This window comes from Colletotrichum gloeosporioides, assembly GCF_011800055.1.
Source record: "Colletotrichum gloeosporioides strain Lc1 chromosome Unknown consensus_19, whole genome shotgun sequence".
NCBI lineage: Eukaryota > Fungi > Ascomycota > Sordariomycetes > Glomerellales > Glomerellaceae > Colletotrichum > Colletotrichum gloeosporioides.
Window position 1 is genome coordinate 389,083 of NW_025544664.1, and position 18,248 is coordinate 407,330.

The 18,248-nt window shown below is 54.9% G+C and overlaps 3 protein-coding genes across 3 annotated transcripts; 1 reads left to right on the top strand and 2 right to left on the bottom strand.

Annotated features, from left to right (window-relative positions):
• Positions 1 to 636: 636 nt before the first annotated feature.
• On the bottom strand, positions 637 to 9,543 carry GCG54_00006404 (UPF0648 protein C3H5.09c; the record flags this gene model as incomplete). Its single annotated transcript, XM_045406406.1, has 1 exon — positions 637 to 9,543. The coding sequence occupies one exon, from the start codon at positions 9,541 to 9,543 to the stop codon at positions 637 to 639; it is 8,907 nt and encodes a 2,968-aa protein (XP_045267698.1).
• Positions 9,544 to 12,337: 2,794 nt separating this feature from the next.
• Positions 12,338 to 14,862, bottom strand: GCG54_00006405 (Vegetative incompatibility protein HET-E-1; the record flags this gene model as incomplete). The annotated part of the gene is made up of 5 exons (XM_045406407.1): positions 12,338 to 13,581; positions 14,052 to 14,351; positions 14,400 to 14,516; positions 14,567 to 14,680; positions 14,742 to 14,862. Coding segments are annotated over 5 exons (1,896 nt in total), but the record flags the coding sequence as incomplete, so codon positions are not given.
• A 904-nt stretch (positions 14,863 to 15,766) lies between these two features.
• GCG54_00006406 (putative RNA-binding protein sce3) lies at positions 15,767 to 17,963 on the top strand (the record flags this gene model as incomplete). The annotated part of the gene is made up of 6 exons (XM_045406408.1): positions 15,767 to 15,797; positions 15,918 to 15,959; positions 16,091 to 16,180; positions 16,239 to 16,535; positions 16,588 to 17,744; positions 17,799 to 17,963. The coding sequence occupies 6 exons, from the start codon at positions 15,767 to 15,769 to the stop codon at positions 17,961 to 17,963; spliced, it is 1,782 nt and encodes a 593-aa protein (XP_045267700.1).
• Between the last annotated feature and the right edge of the window lie 285 nt (positions 17,964 to 18,248).

Here is an 18,248-nt window from a genome sequence, read left to right on the forward strand (position 1 = left end):
ATACTTAGCAGAAGACCAAGGACAACAAACAGAAGGCAGGTGGAGGAGATTCTCCATTATTCCAGAGGACTTCCATGGGCTCCGCGACAATCGCACGCAAAACCTTCCCCTCCACGCGTCCGTGGTCAACGTTGTCCTCATTTCCCTGTCTCAAGATATGTCACAAGCACACACCCCCGCCCATTTATCCTCTTCCCCAAAGGCGACAAGCTTAACATAAGGCTACTTTGTATTCGTCCGCCACCATGAATTGCTCCCCTACTTCTAAAAACGATACAACTTCCCTCCCCTTAAACCAAATCCATATGTACAAAACTTCAGAACGCAAAACGCTGGCTTGATAAAACTCGCTTTGTCCTGATCTCCTTTCTCTCATCCTCTGCTCACACCCTCCTCCCCATCGAAAATTACAGAAAAAGAATCAACGTCAGTTGACGTGGTGGTGTTGTAGTAATGTAATGATATATAATACCCTCCCAAACGCCGGGTATAGCGAATGAATCTTGCAGCCTCCCATGTCCACGGGGCCCAGTTCTATCCGGCACGTATGCTCTCGATCTTTTTGTAAAACCTTCCTATCCTGTTTGACTCCAACGCTTCATGTTGAATAATACTTCCCACTCACAAAGACCCATCCTAACCGGTCTTCACCCGACTACCAAGTCCCCCGAACCTCTTCACCGCCTTCGGGCTTTCCTCGGGAGACGCAGTGGCCTCTTCGTCCGGTTCTGGGGTGTCTTCCCTCTGCAGCCGACTTGGTTCTTTGCTAGGCTCCCTCTTACGGTGCGTGAGGGCATTCAGCTTGTCCCGAAGAAAACCGCTGCCTGCTGACTTACGACGGCCCTCTGGTTCCGCTCCCGTCCCTGATCTAGATAGAGATCTAATCGTGCCGTTGCCGGGCTGGTAGTCCGGCGCGAGACTGCTTCTAGACGACGGGCGGAGGAGTTCTATACCCAAGCCTTGAGGGTTTCGGCCGTCTGACGGCGTGGGAGGCGTCATCATCAGGAAGCTGGGAACGGCCGGCCCTTGCATGCTCGATTCGCCCGTTCGACGTGATCTCGAGCTCGCGACGCTAGAACTCCTACTCGTGGATCGCGGGATCGGGATGCTACTAGCTGAACTACCGTGTAAGGACCTTGGTGGAGAGCGCGAGTAGTCGACGGGAGAATTACCATATAAGCTCGAGGAATCGTCGCTGTTGTTGATGCTATCAGCGTCATGCTGTGACGCGGAGGACGGTGCAATCAGGGACGACCCGCTGGCGAGCTCTCGCAGCTTGCTGGCCTGGGTGTTGCTGGGGCGGTGCTTGAACTTGTTGCCGATGATTGCACCCGTGTGCGAGATCAAGGCTTTGATGACGGCCTTCTTGAGCGCGAGGGCAAGGTCGAGGTTGGACCAAGTCTTATTGCGCCACTCGACTGCAGGCATGCGGAACACAAAGTCATGCACGTCTTCCACGTTGCGGTTGTCCTTGCCCTTGTAGCTGAGGCAGAGAACCACGGAGGGCATCTTGATGTGTGCGAACGTCATATAACTGCTCGCGCGAGACATCATCTTAGTGAGGTCGTCGGACGGCTTGTTCTCCTCTGCCTTGGACTCCTTGCGCAAGCCGAAACGGGACTTCTTGCTATCGCCCGTTACCGAGCTTTCCTTGGACGAAAAGCCCGTCGAGGTGCGGCCGATTCCGGGACGAGGAGCATTTGATTTCAGAGATTCATACGACGGCTTCTTGGCGATAGTCTTTCCTGTGCCCACAGACCGAAACAGACGGAAGCCGTGGCCCTCTCCAGTGTTGACTGAGAGATTCTTCTTAGGCGTGCTACCAACCGACTTGGACGGGGAGTCCGAGTTCAAAGTCGGGTGTAGACGCAACTCGAGTGAGCCAGGCCTGGTATTGAATCCATCCTTATCACTAGCCGTAAGACGGCCAGATCCAGACATGGAGGAATCGTCTTCGTCTTCCTCATCGGCGGGCGTGTGCTTGAGCATGAAGGGTGAGTCGTTCTTGGCTTGCTTCTCATCGCCGTCAATGCCAGGGAAGATGTATTCGAATATACGCTTTCCAACCTCTCGCTCCAGCTGAACCTTCATAGGGAACAAGTTGACTTCGAAGTGATCCATGACAGGAATGCCGGCAATAGCTTCAAGCATGTACCAGTAGACTCGGATCATCTCCCGGTTGCCCAGCTCGCCTGCGCTCTTCTCATCACCAATGTACGGGGCGATGATCTCTGGGTACATGGCGTCAGGCAAGAGGTTGAAACCGAATACCTTGCCGACCCGAATCAAGTTGATATGCGAACCATCAGCGTTATCGGTACGGTCGTACTCCACATCCTTGAGCTGCAATTCGACCAGAGGTTCCTTGTTGTCACGAAGCATGTGCCAGACCGTGTCGCGAGCTGTGATGCTCCATCTCAGCAAGGCGTTGCTCTCGGATGCCGTCTCGTATCTGCGCTGCGAAGATGTAATAGCCTTCATCATGAAGAACAACTCGTCCTCGCATGCTGCCAAATCACGCTCCAGGAGAAGTCTGTCCTCCCAACCACGTTCGTCCATGTACTTGGAATAGATCTGGAAGTGTGACTTGATGTCTTGCAGTGATCGAATGCGCTCTTGGAGCTTCTGCACCATTTCGGGCGTGCCGCTGAGATCACTGAAATCGGAGGCCAGCATGATCTTCTCCAGACGCTCGCTTCGTGTCTTCTCCAGAGGCTCATTGTACATGAGCAGGTCCAGTACAATGACATACATGGCGTAATAGTCTCCGGAGTTGCAGAGGGCACGGGCTTGGGGGAACTCGACCCAAAGGTTGTCCATCTTCTGTTCGGCATTGGGCTGCGATGAATCACTAGAGCCCTCGGTGTTGACTTCGTCGTTGTACTTCAGACGCAGAGTATTGTACTTGTCGTATCGGAGCATCGCTGATGTCTTTTGCACCACACGATTGAATCCGAAAGGATCGGTCTCGAAGTCGAACATGACCTCCATAGGAACCCAGGGAGGCCAAGAGGTCGAGGACGGCGTTCCATAGCGACTTCCGGCATAGGAGGTGACCATCTCCGAGAAGTAGGACTGGTGCGTGACGAAGAACTGGGTGCTATCCATGTTCACAAGGAATCGTCGCTGCACCAAACCACTGACGGAATCTGAAATTCTCATCTTGTCCATGACCTCAACAACCTTGAGTTCCATGCCCTTGGATGTGAGGATGACCACATTCTTCTTGTTCTTGTCGCTCTGCAACTGGATCTGCGGCGCAATGAGGCGGACGTGGTAACTGTTTTGCGGTGTGAATTCGTCCGAGATACCGCTCGACAAGTCCTCAATAGGAACGTTGGGTACGTTGTCACCGCCTTTGCCGTCTGCGTTGACATACTTCTTGCCGTCTTGGAGGATTTTCTTGATGCGGTCCTCGATGTCTTGCTTGAATTCGCGCTCTGCCTGGTCGAGGTCTGGAGAGGTGCCTGTTGTCGCGCCACCCGTGGGAGTCCGGTTCTTGCTGGCGTTGGGCTTGGGATTCTGTTTGGCCTTATACTGCTCCTCCACGATATCCAGGATAAACTTGACCGCTGGACGGGACAAGTAGTAGACGAATCCCCGGCGCTGACTGACTTGGTGGATGTAGCGTAGAACGATGTTACGCAGCGTGTTGTTCCACTTGAAATGAAGGTTGTGAATGACGAAACGGTTGTTGAAATCACTCTCAAACTCGGCACCGGAGGGGATCGTCAGCGAATCTTCTTGCTCAAGATAGATCGACTCTTCAGACTGGCTGCTGTCGTTTTCGCGCTTGAAGAATTGGGTAGTGTCCGTGGGCTTGTTCATCTGCCGAAGCATGTTTTGAAGGTACACCTTCTTCTTTTGCAAAATGGCGCCTTGTTGTTGCAAGCTCTCGAACGCAGCAACAAGCTTAGGGTCTTTGGCGTCGTCACGTACAACCTTCAGCTCGGCTTCGCCCAAGTTCCTTCCGTAGCTTTCTATTTGGACTTCCAGCTGAGCCAAGCGTTCCTGAATGAGCTGTGTCTGAACTCGGCGAGGATCGTCGTCGTGACTCATAATGCAGAAGTGCGTCGGCTCATCACCAAAGGGGCTCTTGCGGTCGGGATCTCCAGAGACGACGCCTCCAATGTCGGTTTGCCGGAAGTACGTAAGGCGAGGTGCATATGCCAAGGGCAGAATCTTTGTATCCGGGTTTGGTTCCGTTGGCAAGATCCAATCCAACTCGACAAAGTCATCCATGTCAATCCAGCTCAGGTCGTTGTCAGGAATCGTGAAGCGTGACAAATCGGCGCTATCCTCGTGCTGGTTCGTTATCAGCTGGGATATGGATCCTTTCTTGATGGCCTCGGTTGTCGTGCCTTTGATGCTTGCCGACACTGCTCGTACGTCAGCGGCTGCCAGGTCAAGCTGAGCCGCATGAATCTTGATTCCGCTGGTCTTGCCCTTCGTCTTTCGGCCCTGGTCTCTGGTATTGAATTCTTCACGTCTCTGATGAAGATCCAACATGAAGCTGTCAAAACGGACTTTGAGGCCCGTTGCAGAAACGCCACTGTCAGAAGCATCTTCAACGTCCTTATGCTTGTAGATGTGACTGATAAACAGCGGCGCCAACAACAAGTTGTACTTGATGGTCGAAAGATGCTTGCCGAACTTCTTACTGTTCCGCTCTCTACCTGGCCATAGAGAACCTTGACGGATTGGCAAGGCCATTGCGCCACCAAAGAGCGACCACCATGCGAAGAAGTGGGTGAAGAAACGGGGAGTGCAGTGCACAGTATTGTAGCTCCGGGACGACTCGGGGTTCGAAGACATCCAATCGCGGTCAACGGGTGCTCGGACAGCGATCGAAAGATGGATATGTGAACTTCGGAATCCACGGAAGGCATCGTACGGCTGGTCCTCGGGTTTGACATGGTGAGGAGCACGCAGCACGACGTCGTAGTGCGGTCTGAAGTCGAAGCTTCGTTTGCCCTCCATAATTGCCCGCTCAAACACGAGTCCAGCCATCCACTGCACCTTGCCAGAAAGCTTCATGACGACCTTCTTGAAGGAAGCGCCAGACTTATAGCTGTCTTCGCTCATCAAACTGTCGTCTTCACCCGTGCGCCGGGCAGCCTCCCGGACCTGGTGGCTGTAGTCTGGAATGGCAAGCACATACTCGCCAGAGTCGACAGTCATGAAGCGCTTGGGGTTGTCATCAGCGTTGATGTTCCACTTGACGTCGTTGCGCCAGCACATGATAAATCCTGCGCCGTTGCCCGTCACGCAGTAAGGATCGCGCGTGCCCTTCAGTGCCAGATGCATGTCACCGTCTCCCCTCCAGGCGACGTGTATCCTAGAGTGGAAATTGAGCCGAATCTTGTCCCAAAATCCGACTCTTTCGGACGGGTCAACCTGCGGCTTGGTGAAGGACTCAATGCCCATCATCATATCTTGTATGGCTGGTTGGTATGCTGGGCCCCACGTAATTCTTGTTGGCAAAGCCGTGTTGATGTCGACTCTCATGTTCGAGTAGGACTTGACCGGTCCGATAGTCCGTCGGACGTCGATGGCAAAACCGCCCTCGCTTGCACCCCCAGGCTCGTGGCTTCGCGGTGGTACAATGTTGACCTTGATACGGCGGGTTGTTTCCATACCACGATACTCTTCCGCGATGACAAAATTGGTCTTTAATGACATTGCAGGTAACCTTGTGGATTGCCCTGCCTTCAGGCTCGGAATGTGAATGAGCGGGAGCGGGTAATCGCGTAATGAAATCCTCGCCTCACTAAGGTCGATCGAGACATGCATGGGAACCAACAGGCCATATTTCATGTCCTTGGGCATTCCCTTTCCAACGGAATGGATGAAATCCGGCAGGTCCTTCATAGCGAAGGTAGGTTTATCGATGACGAACTGGAGATCGGTGATGAGGGCGGACATCAGTGCTGGCCTCTGGGGCACCTCGAGGATGTTTTCTGTGTCCTCCAAGTCGTCGGGCAGCTGATCGGGACCCCAGAACATGCCGCGAATCTCCTTCATGCCATTCTTCGCCATGGAGTAGAATCGGTCAATCCGCTTCTTCCAGCTCTGCGCATTGTACGCATCCAACTTCTCTCTTGCCTCTTGCTCGGCAATCTTGGATGATCCGGTGATACCAAGGCCACCTCCATCGGGGTCGTACCGCGGCGCTCTACCTCGTGACTGGCTTTCGCTCCCACGTCTCCGCCCATCTGCACTTTGACTTCTTGCCCACGAGGCGCCGTTGTTCTGACGCCCTCTGTGGAATAGAGAGCGGGCTCGGAGTTTGCCAGATTCTTTCCTTGACTCTTCCTCGCGAACCTTCTTCCTCTTGACCTCGAAAGCCTCTTCACGGGCAAGACGTTGCATCTGTTCAATTCGGCCGGCACGGTAGATCATTCCCAGCTTCCACTCAAAAGCACCATCTTCCAGTTCAAAGAGCAAAGAACGGGTTCTGACCGAGACCTTGGGGACGTTTTTCGGGCCTCCAGGGACCTTGTCAAGAATGTACTCATTAGTTCCTGTCTTGAAGCGGTGGTGGAGCTGCTTGATCGATTTGAGCGTATTTATGACGTTGTCGGAGATCTTGTTGACCTGGACCTCATGCGGTACCGCAAATCGTATGGCGTCGGAGTTGATGTCGATCATCTTGTCCTCCTGGAATCCGCCGCTGGTAAGCTTGCGCCGGGATGTCCTCCAGTCGATGCGTCCGCCCTTGATGCTGACCATTCTAGCCCATGTTGATCGCATTCTCGGCGGTTGGACGTAAACGCGAATCAGCTTCGAAGCCAGGTGTGGGGCTGACCATCTGTGTCGACCAGCTTCCACGCCGTACACCTGAAGCATCACTTGAGGGTCATTTGGAAGCTCGGCCTTGACTTGAACCAGAGCTGCCTTAATGTCAATGGCCACGAGCTCCGGAGTGATGGTCGAAAAGTCACTCATGTCGACAAAAGGCGACTCTGGTGACATTGGAGGAGACAGGAGATCGCTCCCCTCTCTTCTTGGCGTCGTTGGCGACATCATTGGCGAAGTAACATCTTGTCCCGATCTCATAAACGCCCTCTTAAGGATCATGATGGCCACTCCGACAGAGTAGTGCCGGAAGAGAGAGTACTGCAAAAGGACAGTGCGCATGCCGGCATGGATATGGAAGACTGGACCCTGTTGATCGCTGAGAGCCTGGAATGCAACCTCAAAGCGAGGCATATTGACGAACGGCTCCAGTTCCACCCGGTCCTCTGATTCGACAATGTAGGCCTCCAAACCTCGCACGTGAATGGCGACTCTGCGTCCATCTCCTGGGTTTTGCTGCTTCTTCCTCGGTGCAGGGGAAACCGGATGCTTGAGAAGATCCGAGTCGGGGTGGACGGTACGGCTGTTAGCCCTACGCCTGGATGGCCGCCGTTGAAGTCCGCCGTCGAGTCTTTGTGCTCGGTACTCCGCTGAGAACTCATCGAGCTGGATGGACACGCCGCGCGTGTCATCTGAGATATCCTCGTCGATGCCAGCAACCTCCACGCTGAAATCAGATGCTTGAAGTTGAAATTGAAGCAACCAAGATGGCAATGCGCGGAGGAAGTTTTGTGGTGGCTTGCTTGAAGTTTTTGAGGTAAATCGCTTCTCAGACTCGACATTCATTCTCAGCTGTCGCACGATCTGTCTAAGACCATCGGTGATCTCAGGTCGCACCATTTTGATGGCAAACGTTTGTAGGTTGCCTGATGCCACAACGTGAACATCGGGTGTCGCACTAAGTTGCACCTTCAACTCGAAGGACTCGGTTTGGATGAGGTCGAATCGGTTACTCGATGACGTCTGGTAGTATAACTCGTGTGACTGTATCCTCATTGTTGAGGCTAGTGAATAATGCAAGTCCTCAACAGTAGAATGGAATGATTCCATGTCAAGTGAAATCGATGAGATTGAAGATATAATTAAATCAAAATCATCGGGAGCTGCGTGCTGGTCAACTGCAGGTAGGGCGACTCGGAGAACGGGCTCGTGCATTGTAAACTTTATGTTGGCCTTTGGCAGTAATCGTGATATAAGTACATGCCGTGGCTGACGATCGCCGCGATGCCTCTTGGGTTTTGGTTGAAGCATGGCGACGAGGATCGGAAGATGACGCGGGTCGAGATCCACCGAAGGAGATGTCACTACGGAGTTGGCGAAGAGAATGTTGGCGTTCCTCTCTTCGGCGCCCACGTCCTGTGCCATCTCGACTGTCTTGGACGGCAGTGTTGTCTTGACCGTGGTTGTTGCCATAGGAATGTACAACAGTCTCTCCGGCTTCCCGTCGCCATCGTCCAGGCCAATAGATATGGACAGCGCTGCAGCAAGAGCCTCATGGGCGATGTCCTTGGACGGAAAGTACATCCTGTGGGATGGCGATTTGGGATCTAGGCGATGCAAATCGATGCCGACCTCCTTCATAGAGGCATTGAGCAAGATGGGCTTGGCGTTGGGCTTTACCGTCTCCACCTTCTTCGTCATGCCAACAAAGCTCACCGCGAATTGGACCTCCTTAACGCCCCTCAGGATAGAGCTGATGAATTCTTTCGAGTCGGACACGGTCTGGATCAACTCTTGGTGCGTGCTGCCCGGCTGGGCAACCTCGTGGATCACCTTCTCCATGAAGATGTCGGCCGGCTCCTCCAACGAAGGCGTGCGGGCAGCCGACTTACACTCCTTCAGTCGGTCGGCGCATAACCGAACCTCGTCGTAGGGAATGTGGACGCGGCCCAGCTTAAGAGCAATGGCTGCATCGCGTAGTCCGTCCAACGCCTCGTACAAGAACCCATGGATGTTCAACGTCGCATTATCAAGAATTTCGAGAGACTCCTTGCCCTCCGGTGTAAACAAAACGCTGCGTAGCGTCATCATCCACTCTGCCTGTCGTTGCTTGTTCTTGGTCTTGTCATTTCGAGACTGGAAAAAGAAACGTGCGCGGTCGACCATCTTGCGCCGCGTGTCAACAGCCACGGTCAAGCTTCCAAACTGCACATCGCCCACGTCGACGACCTTGATGGTAGAGTTGGTAGCCACGACATCGACCATCCGCAGCCAATTCAGCTTGCGGTGCGCCCTCTTTATCCTATCCTTGAGCTTCATGAGGTGTTTCCAGGTCTCGCTCCGGGGCGGGGGGCCGCCATTCCGCCGTATTAAAGGCACCTTCTGCTGCTCCGCCTGCTGTGTATCGGAATCCTCCTCGGCATCGGTACTATCGGAGTCGCCGGAGCTGTCCTCACTCTTCTTCCCGTCGAGCTCGCGGATGTCGACGGTGACGACCAGCTCGCTGACCACAATGCTCAGCCATGTGGGCTGGGCGAAGGTTGGGCGGTGGACGTTGAGTCCCAACCCCCGGATCTCAATCTTGAATCCATCTCTCGGTGTATAAGCGAGTCGGCGGAGGGAGAAGTAGCCTATTCTCTGGATCGATACTCCGGTAAGGATGCGGACGACGGCGAAGAGAATGAAGGAGGAGAGGTAGAGGAGGACAATGACGCCAAAGATGAAAGTCGGGTTGAGCAGAGCCATAGTGAGCCCGCGGTCGATTTGCGCGATCGAAAGCTCGGTTCAGTATCTGTACCACCACCGCCGCAACGTTAGTCCAACAGCTCCCGGAACGGAGTGGGTATGGAGGGGGCAACGGAGGGACAAGACGGCGGACACGGAGGACAAAAAAAGGAGGGTAACGTGCCTGGAGAGAACCAGATCTCTATGGAATCCCGCACGTTTACTTCCGCCTCCAACGATCCGAGCGCGCCATGTCGTGAACCAGTCCTTGTGTGTGGGTGTTTGGGGTGCGTCTGCAGGTGTGGTTGATGATGTAAACTCCGCGATTGCTCTCTTGCAGGAGCAGAGTTCCGGCGCCCAGGCGGTTGCAGTATTTGCCAAGGGATATAACGAGCTAGCTCGATCGTTCGGTCGTTCGGTCGCAGGGCGGGACGGCGGGGAGAAAAGAAGACGATCGGATCCCTTGGGAAGGTCGGAAGGGAGAGTAAAGGTTGCTGACCCCAAAAAATGGCGGCGATGCGATGAGGTGCGGTGCGGTGCGTTGCAGTGCGGAGAGTACTTTCCGTTGGGGAAAAAAGACGACGTATCCGTATTGCGGTTTGTGTGGCAGTCCAGTCGGATGGCAGAGGGTTGGCTCAAAAAAGCTCAGCCGGCGGGATCGGTGATTGATGCAGCTGTTGCAGAACGAGTGACGCAGCGCAGCCAGAAATTGTTGGATGGATTGGACTGGCAAAATGCGAGCGATGCCGTCTAAGCCCTTGTCCTCTCCGTTCTTGGTGACCTGCTCGGCACGACACTGACGCTGCCACACACCAACACGTATTCAGTACGGGAAGCCAAGGAGGTACTTGCTGCTTCAAATCCACCCTTGACAGGGAACCCGTCTGTCCGAGCTGGCTGTCAATGTCTTGTCGATACGATTAAATGATGAACGATAACGGGCGGGTTGCTAGCCAGCAAAACAACGCGGCCTTCTTTTTTCCGTTTCAATAGCAACAAATAGTAGGACCCAAGAGGGGATTGGTAAGGTAAGACAAGACTGACTGACTGTCCAAACTTGGAGAGTTGGAGCCAAGACAAGGAAGGGACAGAACAGGAGAAGCGGCGTCGCGTCGGTGTGGTGCAGGTGCAGTGAGTGCAGGGCGACGGGAACAGGGCGGCCTGGCCTGGTCTGGTTTGGTCTGGTCTGGTCTGGTCAGCTTCGCTCACTCTCGCAAAGGTTAAGGAGGCGGACGGAGCGGCGGAATCCAGGAACAGGGCACTTGGGATTGACGGGTGGTGGAAATGAACATCACCAAGTCCACTCTCGCCAGGGGTGCTCCAGTCGCGGTACTTCTGACATCACCCGTGCATCACCGCGCAGCAAGTACCGCCACGGTGTCACCAGCGAAGAGACGATGGCATTCACCACTTCCTCTAAAATTCCCACCCCCAGAGATGGTCCTCGCTTGCCGGCTAGTTCCGGCTGCCACGGCATCTCATTGGATCGCTGACTGTTCAGTATGGATCCCCAATCCCGGCTCACTGAGTGCGAGAAGTACGTACCCTGTTGCCCCAAAGTGCAGCACCACCCGTCCGGCACGGCTTCATGTCGCCGCCTCAGATTTATTATCAATTGCGTGCATCCCATCGCTGCATCAGAGGGCCGTGCATCGCGGACTCAATGCGCTCCTGCATTGGTTGGGACGCCCTGGCGCCGAAGCTAGGGCTGCTCCTCATCCTTAGCACGTGCAGCAAGCGCCTCCAATCTCCAGCGTCCGTCATATCGGACGCCGACTGAGCCAGCCTCGGACGGGGAGCCTCGGACCAGGATAAGCCGTCTGAACCAAGATCTTGCTCTTCTGGTTGAGTTGAGATAAGCACTTTACTTAAGAGGGCACGTATGCGCAAGGGCCTTACAACGGTTGATGAAGAAGCAATGTGTTCCAGCCTCCTCGTGGTCTACAAGGATCGACCTCAGCGACATTGTCCAAGTTCCAGGAACTGATGTTGATCGCGGTTGCCAAGCCATCTCGATCATCCATGTAATTGTCTACGCGTATGCAACCCGGAACTCATTCCATCCGCTCGTGGTCCACCGGCCCTTCCATCGGAAAATAGAGCGGCAAGGACCAACTGACGTCGAGACACGTGGTGAATCGCAATCGTTCGCCGAGTCATGCTTACTTGTCCCGCACGCCTAATCTACAGCGTCGATTCTGTCTTGCTTACACTGAAGATAACAGCAAGCTCTTGTCAATCAGACCAGAGTTAGCTACTTGCATAATCTGGCCTGTCCTAGACAACCGGACCTTTCATGTCTTTTGACGTCGCCCAGCTAGGAAAAACTGGCACTCCCTCCGTGAGCGTCCACTTCGCCAGACATGAAAACGCCGCTGTCTGACCACGGCTCACATCGCTGGGAACATCATCTACCTAACAAGGGCGGAGAAGCCAGCTCTCCATCACCGACTAGTCGTGGACCTCATTGGTCCATCGTCTCCGGTGATCGCTTCAGAAACAGAGGGAGCCACCGTCCGCCTGAACTGCTCACTGTAGAATAACGAAAACCGACCTCGAGCTCGAAATCCATGAAGAAAGCCGTTGCTTCCCCGGTACAAGGCGCATGAACCACTGTGCGCTGCAAGAGGTCCCCTCCGACATCATTTTCTGGATCTCCGTAGTAGCTCTTGACGCATACGTGTCCCCAGTCACATTCCGGGGTCCATAAAATAACAAACACCCACTGTGTGTTGGTATTCTTCTTTCTGACCGTGACAGTGTTGGCTCTGATATCATGCGGAATATCTTTTCCTTCGATGTAAAGTCGCTGACTGGCTCGCATGTACCCCCACGATGTACGAATCTCCCAGAGTCCCAAGTCCCTATTCGAGGTGAACAGCAGGAACGAGACTTCTCCATCCTGAGGTCTGAGAAAACTAGGTGATAAGGCATAGTGCTGAGACTCGGAATATCGAGGGAGTAAAATTGAGGTCGGCTGTCCAAGAAAGTATCGACGCGGAATAATTATAAGGTCTCGGGAGTCGTCTCGGTAGAAAGTCCCTGTCAGGTCATGGATAGACAGAGGAATGCAGATAAGAAAATCTTGCAGCTTCTTGTATCTACAGTTTAATGCCCCGTAACGCGCACCCTGCTTTTCAATAAGCAGGGGAAGAGCGATGTTAAGTCCGAAATTTGTCATGGCATACTCTCTGTGGCGCGGCTGGGTCTGCAGCTCATGGTCCAAGTCCCTCACAACATCATGGCATTTTCCAAAGGCTGAGGGGAAAGGGGCCAATGTTGTGACTGAGTGCAGCCCTCGCAAATAATATTTCGGTGTCGTGGAAGGCCAGTCCCATGCGAAGAGGCTTTGGTCGGTGGAAACTTTGATGATTTCCTCTTGGAGTCTTCGAAAAGCGTCGTTGCCTTCGCCGTACAAGAGGGGCATATTGATGTTGAAAAGTCCCAGAAGACAATAAGCCATGTCTTCGACACGAGTTGTCTGGCGTGATGACGCCCACGACATCTTTTTGGCAGCGCAAGCAGTGTTGATCTTTGCTGGGTCACGAAGCACAGCTGCCTCTATGCAAGTAGCCTCGCGAATTCGTGTGCGAAGCGTGGTTTTTGTGCCGACAGATTCCCACGCCGAGTCAAAGAACGTCACGCGTCGAGGTGCGAGAAGCTCTTGCAGTGTCCAGCCTCTGGTGAACCATCGACACCTAGACAGGTCCTTGGTAGTGGTTTCCGCTGGGAGATCTTCCAGATATGCAAAGCAAACTCTAGAGGCCTGATACCAGGAAAACATGGAATTGATGGCTTCGGACAACTCGGCACTACTCTTCTTGTCGATACAGTTGGTGTCGACCCAGATGTATGGATGACCATCTAACCGAGCGATTCGACATGCGTTTGCAATCTTCTTGAAACCGCTTTTGGCTTCTATCCGGGTCTTTTGATTTGGGTCTCCCTCCTCCCACTCCATCCGTTCCTGTAGGCTGACTTCCTCTTTGCCCCATGTGTGGGAGAGAATGGCGTATTTGGGGCGTTCCAAGTCGGAAAAGTCTTGAAGACGGAGGGTTGCTGTGTCAATGAGTCTCATAGCAAAACTGTCGTGAAGGCAATGCAGTACCGAGAAGCGAAATGTAAAATAGTGCAAGGCGTAGGGAAAACCAAGCTGCGGGTCACGTCGCGAGCTTATCCCTTCGTGGGAAGGTAACCGATGAGGCTGTACTGCCTGTCTTTGACCAATCATGATTGCAGCACTAGTTCTGAATCAACAAGCTTGACTGGTGTATTGAAGAGTGTCTCTCGTGCGGCATAGTACTTCGCCACAGGGAGGCTCGAAATCAGTTATCTCGTTTGAAATCATTCCTAAACACTCACCCTTGTAGACTCCGAGTATCGTGATAGAGATAAGTGTCTGAATGATGGCATGAAGTTCAGCTTTGCGAAAAGTGAATGTTTTTCGAGATGTTGTACATGTATTGTTACAGTCTAAATGGTTGGGTATTATGTACGCAGATGAATCGACAGCACCTAGGCCTTAGGACTTGATGGCTTGGATGGAGGCTCTGGAGCCTGAGGGGGCTCCGCTGCCTTCGCAGCCCGCAGCTCGGCAATCTTGTCGTCAATGAGGGCAATTTCGGCATCAATCTTGAGCATCTTCTCGTCGAGCATATCGCGATACTCGTCGTCCGACAGCTTCTTCAGTGGGCTCCAACTTGATTCGAAGAAGCTCTTCTTCTCTTTGGCATCTGGCGACACACGTTGTGTTCTGTTGACAATGGCCTGGCCTGCTCCGCCCACTATTGAGAACACGATAATACCGGGAATGATGTTCTTGGGACCGCCTGCTAGAGGTTAGGAAGTTCTTCACAATGGCAAGAGATGCCACTCACGGATGAGACCGCCGACCATGCCAGCAGTGCCTCCAGCAACGGCACTTGCTTTGACCTTGGATGAGTCGGATAGTTGACCCTCGCGGCCCAGGTAGTTCAACGCTACTGACCTAGAGACTAAAATTTGATTAGCATGTGGATTCGAGGAATGCGACAGGAATACTCACGCCAGTAACTGGAGCCAAGGGCAAACCATTGGATGCCTGATGCTATCGCAAACAGGGCTGGAGTTGAGTCGCGGATGATGCCGGCAGCAATGCCACTGAACAGACCGATGGATCCTTTGATTTACAAGTTAGCGAATACTTCATAGTGTGATGCAATACTCAGATGAGAACCTACCAGTCAGGGCGCCAACCTTCAACGGCGGTCCCATGAGATCGACAAGCTCCGGGGGCAGCAGCCCACGGCGCTGGCGCTGGCGCCGCCTCTCCTTCACATCGTCTTGCGCGTCGTCTGCCATATCGATTTTGGCGGCAGGTTGCAGGAAGCCAGGGCCCGGACATCCAGCGACAACGCAATGCAGGGGACGACGCGACGAGTGTTCTGGAAGCTTTCCCCACGCAGATATCGATTATGCAGCAAACGAGGAGATGACAAACAAGCGAGGGGCCGTTTCTAAATGTTTCGGTGCGGCTCAAAACGTTTTTAACCGTGCACTCCGGATAGATGCAAGAGCCGGCGACGTTGTGGCCCAAGCACTCCCCAGCAGTGCTGCAGCAGACAGCGAAGCGCTGGAGTGAGGTCAACCGCAGGCTTCCCCTCCCCCCCAAGACTCCGGTTGCCCCTCTCACAGCAGGCGGATTGTTCAATCACGGGTTTGCCCGGCTATGATGGTCCGTGCTTCTTTGGCGGGGCGCTAGGTAAAAAAGCTGCGCTAAGCCGCGGCGGGGCTAGTGCCTCCCACCTCCTGGCCACTGTCGAGAAAATTGTCCAACCCTCACAAACTTTCGACCACCCTTTCTGCGCGGGTAAAACTTCACCTTTCTCCGGAAGACTACCGCCTCAGCATACCATACAAGCTGGGCCATATCTAGTCTGCCGCGCATTCCTGACGCAAATCGCCAATCGACACTCTCGACTCCGGCGCACGAGATCCTCCCTCCCACGGCGGCATCTCGACCTGCAGAATATCCCTCGGATATCCAGCCTCCGCACCACCACCAACACCCCTTGCGAACAGCCGCCTCGTTCGGCTACCACCATTCCCCCGCCTCGCGCCTCGATCTGAATCGTTGCGCGAAGCCCCCTCAACACCGCAATCATGGGTGAGCTACCATCGTCGAGGACCGTTGTGTCGCCTCAGACCCGTGCTGGCGCTAACTGGTCATGTCATCATAGCTCCCAAGAAGAAGGAACAGCAGAAGATGTCGCTTGGCGACTTCCTGCAAGACCAAAGTCAGTCGCAACCCCTCGACAAAATTTTCCCCCGTTCTCCGAACCCCGAAGCATCCCACAACCCTTCGAACGAGCGACTCACCGCCCAGTTAATGGATATGAAATACTAACATTGTGCAGGCTATGGAGGATCGTGGGCAGATGAGGTCGAGGATACTTTCAGTGAGTTTTTTTCTTTGGGCACCAACCATACGCAGCAGACAGTCTCGCTAACCTTGATGCAGCCGGTATGCGACAGCTCCCCGTCTCAGCCTTGCACTCTAAGGCTTCCGTCCACTGACATGTGTTTGTAGGCACTCAGGCACTTCCTCCCCCCGAGCGGGCTGGCTACCGACCCTCCGGAGGTGGCTGGGGCAGCGGCGGCGGCGACCGCCCCGAGCGCAGTGAGTTTTATTCCAATTGCGTTTACGTCATTCAACCCACATGCTGATGATATTGTAGGAGACTACGGCGGCTACTCCTCCATCCGCGAGAACCTCCCCCAGACGCTCCCCGACAAGCCCCCTTTTACCGCTCACCTGGGCAACCTGTCCTACGATGCCACCGTCGAGACCGTCACCGAGTTCTTTGAGGGATGCAACATTGTTAACGTCCGCATCATCGAGGACCGCGAGCAGCAGCGTCCCAAGGGTTTCGCCTACGCCGAGTTCCAGGACCTCGAGGGCTTGAAGCAGGCTTTGACTCTGGACGGCCAGTCTTTCCAGGGCCGTGTCATCAGAATCAAGGTTGCTGATCCTCGTAAGCATGCCCACGCGATGACACATCTCGACCGTTGCTAACATAATTTCAGCCCGTGGCGGCGACCGCGGTGAGTCTACTCGCGACTTTGGCGACTGGACCCGCAAGGGCCCCCTTCCTGACCTCCCCGGCCGTGGTGGAAACGACCGCCGTGGCTCCGAATTTGGCGAGCGCCGTGCCCCGCGTGAGCCCCGCGAGCCTCGCGAGGATGACGGCAAGACCCGTGACTTTGGCAACTGGGAGCGTAGAGGCCCCCTCTCTCCTCTTCCCAAGGAGGAGCGCGGTTCCCGCGAGGGTAGCCGCCCCCGCACCAACGATGGACCTCGGGAGTTCCGCAACCGTCACCAGTCCCCCGCCGCTTGGGGAGAGGGCCAGCAACCCCGCCAGGATTCTCGCCCCCCTCGCCCTGAGCGTACCCCTACCGCCGCCGAGCAGGACAGCCAGTGGAGATCCAAGATGCGTCCTGACGCGGCTGTCAAGTCCGGTAGCCAGTCTCGCGACGGCAGCGAGGCCCCGTCCTCCCCCGCCGCTGCCCCTGCTGCCCCTGTTGGCCGCCCCAGGCTGAACCTTGCCAAGCGCACCGTTTCCGAAGCCCCCGATGTTCTCTCGCCTTCCGGCACTGACTCCAAGGCCAGCCCCTTCGGTGCCGCCCGTCCTATCGATACCGCCGCGAAAGAGCGTGAGATCGAGGAGAAGAAGCAGCAGCTGGCGAGGGAGAAGAAGGAGGCCGACGAGAAGGCCAAGGAAGAGCGCCGTCTGGCCAAGGAAGCTGCCGCTAAGGAGGCTGCCGAGAAGGCTGAGCAGGAGGCCAAGGCCGCGGAGGAGGCTGCCAAGGCTGCAGAGGAGGCCCCCGAGGCCGCAAAGGAGGAAGAGAGCAAGGAGAGCAAGGAGAACGGTGCCTCTGACGAGCAGAAGGTCCCTATTCGATCAAAGGAGCCCAAAGAGCCCCGCGAGGCCGCCAAGACCTCCCGTGCCACTGAGGCCAGCAGCTGGAGATCGGCGTCTTCCGGAGGTGCGCGTGGTGCTCCCACTGGACCCCGCGGTGGTCGTGGCGGTGCCGGTCCTCGTGGCGGCCGTTTTGACAACGCCCGCCCTTCGCGCTCCAACGGCGGCCCTGCTGCTCGTGAGCCCTCCACCCCCGCCGCTGACGGTGAGGCCACTGTTGAGGAGGACGGTTGGACTACGGTTCCCAACAAGAACCGGCGCAACGTTGGCCCTCGCGGCACTGCCTAGAGGGCTTATGCGCCTCCCACTATCCTTCAGCGTCCAGTTGGACATGATGGGGCAAAGGCCGCATACATTGCGGATAAGCTGCGCCCGATTGTCTGCATGCCGGGCCTAGACGAGTTTCCTCGTCACATATACCCAGATGACTCGTACGATTCTGACGAACGACTTCACGCCATGAACCGCATCATCGGAGCTTGAGGGGGCCAACGATCTTCCGCTTTTTCCTGATATTTTGCTCTTCTCCCCCGCGAAGAAAGAAACCTGGCTCATCCGGATTGCTGAAGGAGAAGAAAACCAAACACTTTCCTTTTCACACACACTCAGCACCCTCGACGGTCCTTGCTCGGATTGCCTCCCCTCGAGGCAACAAAAGAACAGTCTCCTCGACTCTCAACGACTGGAGAAGGCGCGCAGCTCGCACGCATTCATCGGAGTTTGCGAAGTGGTTACAAAAAATAAGGGCTCATGGATGTTGGAAGGGAA